This window comes from Mustela nivalis (genome assembly GCF_964662115.1).
Source record: "Mustela nivalis genome assembly, chromosome: 4".
NCBI classification, from domain to species: Eukaryota; Metazoa; Chordata; class Mammalia; order Carnivora; family Mustelidae; genus Mustela; species Mustela nivalis.
In genome coordinates, this window is record NC_139023.1 from 158,513,861 (window position 1) to 158,528,061 (window position 14,201).

At 41.0% G+C, this 14,201-nt stretch overlaps 1 protein-coding gene across 4 annotated transcripts in view; it reads right to left on the bottom strand.

The window, feature by feature from the left end:
- CDCA2 (cell division cycle associated 2) overlaps positions 1–14,201 on the bottom strand; it is a 51,809-nt gene that overhangs the window by 26,047 nt on the left and 11,561 nt on the right. For 2 of the 4 annotated variants that reach the window (XM_082729219.1, XM_082729218.1), the window contains exons 5-9: positions 10,955–11,105; positions 9,372–9,571; positions 7,451–7,535; positions 2,329–2,415; positions 1,809–2,017 (exon numbers count right to left, since the gene is read on the bottom strand). In XM_082729219.1, the coding sequence (XP_082585345.1) occupies positions 1,809–2,017; positions 2,329–2,415; positions 7,451–7,535; positions 9,372–9,571; positions 10,955–11,105 (732 nt within the window). The remainder of the gene's footprint in view (positions 1–1,808; positions 2,018–2,328; positions 2,416–7,450; positions 7,536–9,371; positions 9,572–10,954; positions 11,106–14,201) is intronic. The other 2 variants (XM_082729221.1, XM_082729220.1) reach the window with 1 other exon arrangement.

A 14,201-nucleotide genomic window follows, 5' to 3' on the forward strand; every position in this document is an offset into this window, starting at 1 on the left:
GGGAACCACACCTTTTCTAAGTTCTTGAGTTTGGAACAAGGCAAAAAGGTAACATCTGTCCCTGTATACTTCCCCAAAAGCTTGAGAGAGTTGGCAAGCTGGGGAGGGAGGGTCAGTCCAAGTCCTGAAGCACCAGACAGGGTCCCACTCAACATAGGGCCCCAAGTGACGCAGGTGGGAGCCAGGGCTGTGGGCTCCATGAGTCACCTCCAATTCATCACCTGCTTCCTACACCCTGGACAAACTCCTGTTCTCTAGGGCTGTTCATTGACTCCACTGCCCCCATTTCAGGAGCAGCACCTTCTCTCAGCATCTGTCCTGCCCCCAACAAGCCTCCTTGAGCAACTATCTCTCAAGTCCATTTCATCTTCCTGATCAGGGAAATGCCTTTATTTATGAAATAAGTGAATGCAGAAAACAAAATTCTTGAGAACTTTGAGGCTATCGTTAATTAAAACAACCACAAAAATTAGCTCACGACTCAAACTGTATACACCTACAAACTTTAGAGAGCTCAGTGAAAAGATCATTGATCATAAAAATCTTCATAAAATTTTCGTGGTAGGACTTGTTGTTGGCTATGTAATGCTGTTAATCAGTAAGGGTTATATGGATCACGAAGATGTTAAGTCTGTTTGAGGAGAAGATAAAACGAATACAAGATATGAATAAGCAGTTTTGCATAGAAACCCACATCAGCTCTTTGATCGGAAAAACTGTTAAAATGTTTAAGATAACCGGTGACCATAACTATTCATGTCAATAGAAGATGGCTACCTCCTTTTGGCTTTAGAAACAGATGTGTAGGCCTGGTTATATATTTAAATGCCTGTGGACTGAAAACAAAATAACTTCTCATTTGCCAGGCACTGGTGCTAATTTCATATTATTATTGAAGTTAATGCTCAAATCACCTTGTAAGGTAGTTACTAGTGTTGTCCGTTCACAAGACTAGTTGTGAACTAGAAGGAAGCCAAGGTATAAAAAGGTGACATAATTGGCAGCTCTTGAACTTCAGAGTGAGGATCTGAAACCAGGCACTTGGGACTCCAGAGCCCATTCTCTCCACCTCTCAGAGTTTATAGCCTGCCATGGATTTCTATATCAGATTTATCTGGGTTCGTTTAATAACCTCAAGCCTAATTTACTTCAAATGGGGCTAATATTCTCCTTAGAGTACTAGGACTGCATGTCCATGATGTATGCCAGAATTGTCCATAGACATACTCAATAAGGGGCACCTGGGTGGCTCAGTCCATTAGGCATCCGACTCAGGTTATGATCTCAGGGTCATGAAATGAAATCCTGCATCAGGCTCTGCTGAGCATGGAGTCTGCTTAAGATTCTCTCCCCGTGTCTCCCTCTATCCCTCCCTGCCACAACTTGTGTGCATGCACGTTCTCAAAAAAAAAAAATAAATACAATTTTAAAAGACTCAATAAATGCCAGCTAGTTCCCATCAACCTACTCTTCGCTCATCCAAGCTGAGTTTAGAGAAACATACAGGCCTGTGAATAAGCTATCTCTGAGACCAAATATTTTAGGTGGAAATAACTAACACACATTAATAATTATGAAACTCTCATACAATAAAGTCTACATATATCAAATTGTACAAGTTATATTCTATGCTGAGTTTAGAAAGAGAGGAAAGAAGAAAGGAATGAACTCTGCACAGTGCTCTAAGTAAGGAAAGGAGGGGAAAACATTTGAAACCAGTATGACATATACAACAATTCACAAAAATTGCTTCAAGCCCAAATGCGTATTTATTCAATTTGCTTTAGGAAAAGGAGCTCTAAACTTACCTGCAGGCCCTCTGGAAACAGCTTAACAGAGGTTTTCTTTAGCACAGAACGAAGTACAAAGGTCTCAGAGGATGAAACGTTCCTCGTACACTGTGAAGTAACCAGGGACCTGACTTCAGGAGTGGTGTCTGTGCTCACTTCCATCAAATTGTCAAGTGGAACAGCGTCCCTTGATCTTTTGCCCTCTATGCACTCGGCAACCATGACTCCTTCAAAGGAACATGTAAACAAGAGAGGTGGAAGACATCTGAATCAAGTGTTCTACACCAAAAATACTGTGCATTTGCAAAGAGACTAACAAACACATTAGAAGAAGTCCAACCCCAAATATCCACCTTAGGGCAGAACATCTGGAATTTCATTTGAATATATAAAGAAGACACGTGGCGCTGGCCATAGTTTTCAATTCAAATCTAACTCCTGAGGGTAAAAGTAAGCAAGGAGTTTTGGCTGCCATGAATCCTAGAAGAGTGCCCAGGCCTCCACTCATGACCGCTGCGCTTTGCACCAGAAAACTAACCTGAGCTGACCAATGAAGGAGGACCAATTTCATTGCTGGAGTCAGAGGCATTTGAGGATGCAAGAGTGGTGCGAGGGAGAAGATGGGCTGTGAGGAGAGAGATGATTAAAAAAAATTTTTGCATGTTGTGTGTGCTCTCAAACAAGGCAAGGCTTCCTCCTGCATATTTTTTTCTCACAAGAGAGCCTTTCCTTATGATCGACGCTTAACAAATATATATTGGGCACTTATGATGTGACAGGTGCTCTTTTCTAGGTGCCAGAAAGACAATGATCAATAAAAACAGACAAATCTCCCATACTCTAGGGTACACACAGACAATATAAACACCCGGGAGTGGTAGAAGGAAAGAGGGAGCTACACCTATTAAAGGTGAACATAGCAAGAGGGACCCCTATGCTGGAGCTGTTCTCTAGTTTGTCTGCAACATGGTCATATAAATCTACAGGGGATAAAAGTACACGGAACTAACTATATACACAAATGAGTGCATGTATAACTGAGGAAATCTGAGAAAGAGTCAGTGGCTTGTATCGGTGTCAGTTTCCTGCTTGGGATATTGTATGACCACTACCCAAGATGCTACCACCTGGGAAATTTGGGGGGGTCGGGGGGACAACACTAAATCCTTTTAGATATGATTTTGTACAATTGCTTGTGACTCTAAGTCACCTCAAAATAAAAAGTTACAAAATGTATAGGTAACAAGTAGTAATGTATTCCTTTAAAGGAAATAATATCAAAATTAAGGGGATATGGCAGGATAAGGTGGGAGGGGGGAGTTGCTGTTTGGAGGTGTTCAGGGATCAAGCAGGCATCTGAATGAAGTGAGGAAGTGAGCTATGCATGTATCTAAGGAAGAACCTTACATGCATGAAACCAAGTGCAGAGAACTGAGATGAGAATGTACTGGACACATAGAGGTAGAACAAGACCAGTGTGGCTGGAACAGCGTGAAAAGGAGAAGAGAGCTAAGAAGCTCCAAGAGAAGGCTAAGGACTAGGTCAGGTATGGACTGAGTCCCATTCTAAGTAGGGTGGGAGGTCAATGAAAGATTTTGAGAAGGGGAGTGACATAGCATAGCTAGCATTTAAAAAGGAACACCCTGGACGCCATGTAGAAGACTCCAAAGAGGGGGGGCTGGCAAGAATGGAAGCAGAGCAATCACATAAGAGGACACACGAAACAATCCAGGCATGAGAAGGTGGGAGCCCGGACCACAATGATAACAGTTAGGGGGTGGGAATTGGTTAGACACCTGCTATATTGTCAAGATAGAACAACCTACAGCATTTGTTAATGGGACTGAAATTGAACTTTTCTTTCTTTTTTTTTTTTTTAAAGATTTATTTATTTGAGGGAGAGAGGTGGGAAGAGGGCTAGCAGGAGAGGGAGTGAGAGAATCTCAAGCAGACTCCCTGCTGAGTATGGAGCCCAACATGGGCTCAATCCCAGGACCCTGAGATCATGACCTGAGCCAAAGTCAAGAGCCGGACACAACCAACTGAGCCACCTCGTTATGCCCGGAAGTTTAACTTTTAAAAGGGAGGTGGCCAGTTTACTCCAATGCTTTTGACTCAAGCAGCTGGGTGAATGGTAGGATGGTTTATTGAGATGAAATAAAACAAAACAACAAAAAACAACCCAGAGATGAGCAGACTGGGGAAGGAAAAATAGTCAAGATCTTCTTGAGTATTAATTCCTAAGTCTGAGATGTTTATTAAACATCCCTGTGGAGACCAGAAAAGGCAGTTGAGCACTTCAGAGTTCAGGGAAGAGGCCAAGGACGGGTATTTAAATTCTGAAGTCAACAGCATACAGGTAGCATTTAGTGTTGTGGGAATGTCCACAATCACCTAGCGAGTGAATGCAGAAAGAAAAAGCCTGAGCACTAAAGCCAGGGCACTCAAATGCTTGAAGGTTAAAGGATGTAAGAGAAGAAAATAAACAGACAAATAAGGAACGGTCAGTAAAACAAGGAAGACCAGAGAAAACGGCATCCCGATGCCCAGTAAAGAAATGGTTCCTCTAGGGAGGGCAATGGCAGCTCTGCCTGCCGTGCTGGGGCCCTGGGGAGAGGGTCTGGTGAGAATGCCTAATGGGATAGCAATGAAGAGGTGACCAAGGCCTGTTAGGAGCTGGTGCAAGTGAGAATGGGAGGCGAGGAGACAGAGCTCCACCTGCTCTTAAAGGGAGCTTTGCCATAGAGGAAGCAAGGAAATGGGGTTTTGGCTGAAGGAAATCCCGGGACAAGGGTCAGTTTAAGAAGGGAGATAATACAGCACACTGTATGTTAATGGGAGAAGTGAACAACTCAGAACAGAGGGAACACCTCAGGCAGGAGGTCCTCCAAGTGGCAAGGGATCACCCTCAAGGGACCGGCTTTGGGTCAGAGCACAGAGGATCTACTGGAACAGGAAGGGAGGGGGAGGGAACAGACGCTTGTTCAGAGGGGCATGAGCATGTGATGGTGAGTGGCCCAGCCCATTTGCTTTGGACATATTTCATTCTCTCCATGACAGAAGCATCCAGGGACAACGAAGGGGCACCAGGGAACTTTATCTCAGTCATTCACAGTAGGGCTGTCAGATTTAGCAAATACAAATACATGAAGCCCAGTTCAATTTTAAATTATATCTAATTATTTAAGTGTATGTATGTTGATATAAAAGAAAAAATACTGCACGAAACATAATGTGTAAAGCAAAAACAGTGCAGGATTTAAAATGAATATAAAAGTAATATAGAGGTTATCAATAGTGTAAAGGACCATAAAAGACATGGGTGGGCAGACAGGAAATAGAAACTTTACAAACTGTCTGGATCTATTTCCCCTAACACCAACTCTTTTTTGGTTCCAGGACCCAATTCCAGCCTGGGGGAAGGGGATTCTCCCACACACAATGCCCCCAAGCAATTCTTAGACATCAGCAGGAGGTCCAAGAACTCAACCCAAGTCTGACCCTACCCAGAGATTGATCAGGCTCCATAGGTCAAGGGCTCAGTCCAACAAGAGCATCCCTCACTCATTTAAGATGCCAGTCTCGGGCACCCGGGTGGCTCAGTCAGCTGGGTCCTGGGATTGAGCTCCACATCAGGCTCCCTGCTCAGCAGGGAGTCTGCTTCTCTCTTTCTCTGCCTTTCACCCTGTTTGTGTGCTCTTTCTCACTCTCTCTCAAATAAACAGATAATTAAAAAAAAAAAAAAAAAAGCCAGTCCCAAGTCCTGGGCTGTCACTGGTGCCTCTGACATGCTATAGACTGGAGGTTCCAACAACCTCCTCCTTGGATTTCAGACACCAGTCCCAAGTCCAGATTGCTACCTAAACTTCTGACTGAGTGGCTATCAATCAAGAGGTTCTCTTAATGTTCTTTTAATTTGCCAGAGCAGCTCACAAAACTCAGGGAACCACTGTGTTTGCCAGTTCATTAGAAGAAATGAGAAAGGATATCAATCAACAGCCAGATGATGGAACAAAAGAGAGATCTGGGGAAGAGGTACAGAGCTTTCATGACCTCTCTTAGAAGTAACACGCTACCCACATTACCATGTGTTTGTTCACCAACCAGGATGCTCTCTGAACCCTGTGTTTCTGAGTTTTTATGGAGGCTTCATTTCATGGCCATGAATGGTAACGCCATTGGCTGATTCAATCTCCAGCCCTAATCCCCTCATCAGAAGTCAGAAGTGGGGCTTAAAATTCCACCCTCCAATCACATAGTTGGTCCTCTTGGCAACCAGCTCCCCACCACTGGGTGGGGTCCCAAAGGCACTTTCATTAATAGTAGTAAAATATCATGTCACCTTTATAGGTGTATTTTCAGGAACTGTGGAGGAAGACCAAATCTATCTGAAAACCATGTATTTGGTCATCTATTTATTATTATTTATTCATTCAGTAAATATTCATTTAGATAATGAATATAAATATATACTTTATAAATTATTATACTACACTGTCTTTTACATGAAGTTGTACAACATTAACTCTAAGTAGACTGAAAGGTTAAGAATGTATTTTGCAATCCCTAAGGTAACCTTAAAATGATACAATGAGGTATAGTTTGAAAGGTAAATGGGTAGGGGGTTCTAGCTGGCTCAGTCAGTAGAACACACAACTCTTGATTTTGGGGACATGAGTTTGAGCCCCACTTGAGGATGAGAGCTTACTTTAAAAAATTTTTTTAAACAAATATTTAAAAAAAAAAAAAAGGTAATGGATAACTGGCTTTCCAAAAAGAATATTTCAAATAAACCTCTAAAAGAGAGAAGGGATACAGAGGAACAAAAATCGGAACAGAAAATGCATGAAAAAAATGGTAGATTTATAAATCAAACCATATCAATAATGACTTGAAAGGTTAATGGGCCAAGTGCCCCATGGAAAGGCACAGGCTCTTGGAATGGATAAAAATGCAAGACCTAACTCTATGTCTTTAAGTTTTACTTTAAAGATAAAGACACAGGAGGTTGATAGTAAGCCTAGTACCTTACTGGTGACTTTCACACAATACCAGCATACTGATTTGGGGAAAGTTTTGAACATTGGTCCCTTTCCACACTTAAAAACCAAAAAAAACCTCAAAAAACAAAAAATGCAAAACCAAACCAAACAAAAAAACAACACACATGGAAGTGTTTTCTCTTACAAAATACATGTTATATGTTCAGACATCCTGTTTTGTTTTGTTTTTTTAAGATTTTATTTATTTGACAAACAGATACAAGTAGGCAGAGAGAGAGGGAAGCAGGCTCCCTACTGAGCAGAGAGCCCAATGTGGGGGCTCAATCCCAGGAGCCTGGGATCATGACCTGAACTGAAGGTAGAAGCTTTAACCCACTGAGCCACCCAGGTCCCCCAAGACATGCTGTTTTGTTTTTTTTTAAATAACAGATTCTGTCAACTTGGAAATATCTCACTCTTACCAGCAGCAGTTTAAGGAAAAAAAAAAGTCCTCTCTCATACAAGAATTCTGAAACATTTCTACTAGACCGAGAGCTCCTAAAATGTAGGGCGCTGCCTCAGTTTCCCCAAAGATTAGTAAACCAACCACAAATGTCTACTGAACACATATTTCAATAGGTGAAATGGCACAGGTACTACGAAAGATTAAATACTTACCACTTGAAGCCTCTGTGAGCTTGGAAAGTGAAACAGACTCTCCAACTAAATATCCAGACCGTGTTAAACCAGATTCAAAAGATTTCTTGGCAGGGGGATAAAATTAAAGAAATATTAAGTCTTATTACTTACTTGAGTATTGAGATCTTTATAAAGATTAAAGTATTACAGATTACCTAGAAATCTGATCTTAAACCAGTCACTACCTAGCTGTTAGGAAAGCATACAGGGATGGAGCTAAAAACACTGTAACTGCAGCCTAAACATCCTACTGAACAAATTTCAGCTCCCTAGGAAGTCTGGAGGGCACGTTTCGTTGCCTTACTATTAGAAGTCTAGAAAACTATAATGATTAATTTTAAAGAGGAAATTCTCAAAAGTAATGAAGAATGGGGGTGTCTGGGTGGCACAGTTGGGTAAGCATCCAACTCTTGGCTTTGGCTCAGGTGATGATCTCAGGGTCATGAGATGGAGCTTCACACTGGGCTCCATGCTAAGCGTGGAGTCTGCTTGAGATTTCTTTCCCCATCTCTACCCCTCCCACTTGTGCTCTCTCCCACCCCCCTCTCTCTTAAATAAAGAAATCTTAAAAAAAAAAAAATAACAAAAAATGTTACATAATTATTTTAAAAGGTATCAATAGCTAGGAAAAACATTAACGGCTAGGATAGAAAATACATTCCTATTAATATGGACACCATTTCTAAATCATGATGTATGCCCAAAGTGCTGATGAAAAACTATTGGTTTTCCGGGCTGATAATTTCCTATCAACTAGAAAAAAAGAGAGGGAGCAGAAATTGTAAGTGACTGTAAGCTACAAATGAAACCTACTGGGCCCTGAAGAATCTTACTATCAAACATTTATTATGCCAGTCCAAATCAGATCAACAGAATATGCTCTGAGTCTTTGCAACAGAGAAGTTACAGATAAAAAGTTTCAAATCTAATGGTGTCAGGTGTCTGCTCTAACTAAAGATATGGGAACCAGCTATGTCACACCAGAAGTAAAGCACAGAAAGCCAATAATGAGAGAACCAGCTTCCTGTTTACATGTGAGTGAAGGTCAAGATTCCTCAATAGTAGTATTTAATTCATGGAGCTTAAGATCTTTTGATAATCTTGACAGGCTTTAGGTAGTCATAAACAACAAAAATCCCTACACCTATTTGAAAGAAGTGAGCAGAGTGAAGGAGAAATTGCTAAACAGCACCCTGTTTCCTAACCAGTAATAAAGCAGGTAGAGGCAGAAAAGCCAAGTGCAAGACTTCTCAGACCTGAGCAGCACAGCCCAGAGAGAATCTTCAGCTCATTTGCCAGTTGCGTAAATAATGTGCTCCTGGGGGCACCTGGGTGGCTCAGTGGGTTAAGCCGCTGCCTTCGGCTCAGGTCATGATCTCAGAGTCCTGGGATCGAGTCCCACATCGGGCTCTCTGCTCAGCGGGGAGCCTGCTTCCTCCTCTCTCTCTCTCTGCCTGCCTCTCTGCCTACTTGTGATCTCTCTCTCTCTGTCAAATAAATAAATAAATAAATAATCTTTAAAAAAAAATAATGTGCTCCTGTTTCTGCTTCCTCCAGCAGACTAAAAGCTGCTCGAGGGGAGGACCATGATTTTCTCACAGCTGTACCATCAGTATCTAGAACAATAGCTGGCAAGCAGAAGACCACAGGGCTTAATATTTTCATTAAATGTTTTTTTGTAACCAAAAGCAACATATTCATCAAAACTTGTCTAACCAATAAGCTAACAATAAAAAAATTTAACAAGGAGGAGATTCATACACACACAACATAATTGAAAACTCAGCTACAATATAAAAAAACAAGGTACCCTAGCTGGAAAAGGGTTCTGACAATGTTAAAAGTGTCCAGCCAGAAAAACCAAAGCTTCATTTTCCTAGGACTCTGGTCAGTGAATTACCTCGGAAAAATCTGCAGGTGCAGCTTCAACAGCACACATTTTGCCTGTATCAGGAGAAGGGGCACTATGGAATATCTGGAGATGAACCGCATCCGTGAGATTTTCATCAAAGCCACTCTGAGAGGATATCCTTCGACGCTTGGATGATAAGTTTGCGGGGAACTCAGACTCTTGACATCCACCAAGATGTTCCTTTTTGGCTATATACAGGCAAAAATATTTTCTTTTACTATACCACTCTTAAATTTTGCACATAATAATTTCAGTAAAATGTAGTGCTTGAATCTAAATATTTTATCAATTAAAAGTACATTTTTCTATTCAGAAGAAATCTAGCTGAAAGATAAGAGAATATCACTATTAAAAGGATAATAACTATTATTAAAATTTTTTTCTAGACTTTAAAAATGTACAAAGATACACTAATATGTATTTCTATTTCTGATATAGTATCTCACTATTTTAAAATATACAAGGAAGCCTTCTTTTTTAACTTTTTTTTTTTAAGATTTAAGATTTAAGAACACATGTGAGCAGGTGGAGGGGCAAGAGAGGGAGAAGCAGGATCCCTACTCAGCAGGGAGCCCGAAACAGGACTCCATCTCAGGAGCCCAAGATCACGACCTGAGCCTAAGACAGATGCTTAACTAAGTCAGCCAGGGGCCCCTCTTCTGAACACTTTAAAGGATGTGGTTATGTTCTAATACTGGTTCTGCTTTGACTGTGTATGGTTTTATGAAACATATAGCCAAAATGTGCCTCAGTTCTTCCCAGCCACAAAAAGTGAATTTGGTCATCTGCAGAACTAGAGCAATCATGCCAGTAAAATATTTTAAAATACAGGTCAGGAGTGAAAAATAGGTAAGTTACAAACTACAAATACAAACGAGTACATCAGAGTGGGTCACACACTGGGGAGGTAGATGAATGACTTAAGTAACAGTGCTCTGTGCGTGAGGAGGTATTGAAATGCACCTGAAGTTGGTTCAAGAAACCAAAACAAAATCACGTGGAACCTCAGCGTGCAAAGCACCTAGGAATGGTTATGATGATTATGGTAATGTCAAAACTTTGTTCAATTCTGGCATTTCAAATGCCTTGTGATTGCAAACTCAGAAGTGATAGGAAAAAGTGAGTTATGGTAAAGAAGAGAACAGGCTATTAAGATACCAGATTAGATATATCTGTTTATAACATCAGGGCTGAGTGTTTGGTATTCATAGAAATGCTTGCCAAGCTTAATAATCAACTTCCAAAAATCAAGGTTTAAATGTTCAAATTTCCCTCATTCTAAAGATAAAACAAGCCAACCAGCTCTGCCATGTTAACACACAAAACTCCACTGTGGCCATGTGGAATTATAGGCTCAGGAATGAGTGAAAAATCAGGTTTTTTTCGAGACAAACCAGAAATCCAAATTTTTGTGTGAAATTTCCCAAATTTTAAATATTAGGCTCCATTTAAAAATACAGCTCTGCTCAGAAAAGACTGCCTTCACACTGTGGAACTAAATCTTTTTTATACCTCACCGGCGTCTCTGAATAAACACACAAGTCCAAACTCACTGAATTCTTTTTACTTACATGAGCCTGTTGTCTTGAACTCTCCTTCAGCCTCTGAGAATTCAGGATGGTCGATCATGTTTTCATTCTCCTTTATGCAGTGAAAAGCTGACTGGAAGGCAGACATTCGCTCCCTTAAAGAATTAACATTTCGATACGGTACAGGACTGCCCTGTTAAAATACAGACATGGAGGGTATTATAAAGAAATCAAACGGAGCATCTCTATTCTAGGCCTATAACCATTGTATCCAAGACTAAATACATAAAGGCTTTTTGAAGTTCAGAGGTAATGAGTGTGGCAGAGCCTCTTCTCCCTTGAATCACGTATTTTCAGTTTGAATATTTCAAACTGCTGCCATCACCCTGGTTTCTCCTCTGCTCCTCCCTCGGTTTTCAACCCGAGCCCAGAGAACAGCTGTGTGGTTATGTCTAGGCGTACAACCTGGCTCAATACTGTTATTAGTCAGGCCACACACATGACAGAAGTCTGGAGTAGGTGGGGAACAGCTTTAAAAAAAGCACCTGTGCAAAATACATCCCAAGTTATCTGGGGACTAAAAACTCTAAAAGGATTCTTCCTGCAGAGCTTAAGGTCTCTCTTTTAGAGTTCCTAACTTTGAGTTCGTAACCTGAGACAATCTCGACGAATCAGATTAGGAAAGGGAAAGAAGTTGAGCACAAAAATGTTTGAGAGGTCTAAGTAAGCAATTACATGGAGAACTCAAGAAAGCACTGAATCCAGAGACGGGTAAGAAAGAGGAACCTGCCACTTTAGAAATTTCACCATATGTGTGTATATATATATATTCACATACATACATACATAAAACAATCCACTGAAAACCATCTGCATGACACACGAGGGTCTCAAAATACCCAGGTCAATCCAAGCTAATCTGACTGCCTATTTCCATCCATACACACCCCTTCCCCAGGAGGCCAGGACAAGACGCAGATGTTCCCGGAGCAGTTCAGAGACCCACCTTCACACTTACCCTCTCCCCAGTTAAATTTTCCTTATTTCATAGGACCTTACTTCCTCAGCACTAAAAGCTGTCGTATGCTAAAACTACAAAGCCAAATAGATGGTTTAAGCACAAGAGCACTCTGGAAACTCTGCTAACAGGGTTAGCCAAGGAGTCATCAATTTCATGGACACTGGCAGGGAGATAAGTGCCAGATACATGTGAGTAACATACAATTAAAGAGTTCTGTTACCCAAAAATTATTAAGTTCTTTATCCAGTTCCCCCCCGTTACTATTTAGTCTAATATTTCCAGTAATTTGGAGCTAATAACAATTTAAAAATTATACCAACAGATAAAAGTAAAAAATTACCTCCCTTTATGATATCATCTGGAGGAAAATCAGTTAAAAGTTTGAAGCCATGTTTGATGGTGGATCTGTTCACACACTTGATTCTATTCCCAGTTAAATACATTCACAAAGCGAACTGTTACATAATAACAATATTTTAAATCCAAATATGGTTGATGATGTAAACCTTTATGACATAACACACAACATTCATAAAAAGCTGGTGGCCAACTCTTCTCTATGAGATACAGAGAAAAGAAACAGGTTATCCCAAAGTCATACAATTTACCTCCAATGGGCTTCTTTTGGGTCCTCCCATTTGAACACGGTAGGGATCGATTAAAGCTCTGAAATGCTGCCTACCACAAATGCAAGTTCCCTAGTTAGAATTGTTTTTCTCTATTTCCTGATGGAGAATGGGAATATATAAGGGAAACAAAACATTCAAAATGCATTGCTTTATTCTTTTGTCTTATGACCTTTGTTAGTCAACAACATTCCTTCCACGTACCAGATATTGTTCTAAGGGCTCAGGACATAGAGTGGGGGGGAAAATCACACTTTGAACAGAAATTCTGAAAACATATTAATGTAGTTTCAGGTACAGGAAGTGCTAGTGAGAAGATGAAAAAGGAACGTGATGAAGTAAAAGTGCTGCTCTGGCTTGAGTCAGAAGAGCATCCTATCAAAAGCAATAGCCAAGCTGGAACCAAAACAGTGAGGAAACCACGAATTATGGATCACTGCAAAAAAGTGCAAAAAAATTAAATTAAATATTAAAGTGCAAAAAAAAATAAATTAAATATTAAATTTTTAAAAAATTTTTAAAAAGTAACAGTGAGAAAATGGCAGTGGAGGAGAAAGGCATTCTGTAGTAACAAAAGCTTGGATGAAAAAAACAGGATGCAGCAGGGAAAAAAAAAACCCATCATGCCCAGGAAACAGAAGGAGATGGGGATATGAGGCTAATGATGGGCAAGGCTCAGATCAGGAAGGGCGCTGCAAGCTTCAAAGAAGGGGTCTGGGTTTAATTCAAGGCATAACAGAAAGCCAGTGGAAGGTTTTAAGCAGCAGAAGGAATGATCTGATTTCATCTCTCTCTGACTGCTCTAGGGGATGCTGGGTGGATTAGGGAAGGAGGGAATTGAGGAGAGCAGTTAGGAAGTGCATTTGGTAACCTAGGCAGGAAACATATGAGGGTTGTTGTAGCAGTGGAGCTGTGGGACATGCAGACTTAAAAGGGTTCTGATAGGTAGTGATGTGCTGGATGTGGAAGAAAGAAACCAAGGAACATTAATAGGTAGTTGGCCTGAACAGCTGGATGATGGTGCCATGTCCTACAACTGGGAAATGGGCTGGAGAAGCTGGTAGGGAGAAGAAATGTACAGTTTGGCTATGGCCAAATGCTTATAAAAACACCCAAGTGAAGATGTTGAATAGGCAACTGGATATCTAACACAGTCTAGTGTTCTATGAAGCTCTGGGCCAAAGTCAGACATTTTGCAGTCAGTCTACAGCTGCTGATAGAAGCCATGGGAAGGGATTAGGTAGCCTAAGGAAAGCAACCGAAAGGGGACAGAGGGGAGCCCTAGGCCACTCAAGCATTTCTAAGGAAAAACTGGAAGCAGGGGTGGAATTAGCACATGAAACAGAGGGAATGACCTATGACATAGAAGGAAAATTAGGTCAGTATGGAATCCTATAAACCAAGTGCAGAAGGTGTGTAAAGGGGGAGTGGTTGAAGACTTCAAAAGCTGAGGAAAGGCTAAGATGCATGCTTAGATTTAATCTTTGTCTTGGCCAGGGATCAATGGTGACAAGAGTCTTGCTGACAGAGTGGTAGAAACAAAAGCCCAGTTGGCGTGGCTAGCAGCCACAGAGAGGATGAGAGAAGGGAAGTGGGGCAAGACAGACTCACCAAGTTTTGCGGTGATGAAGAGGCACAGAAA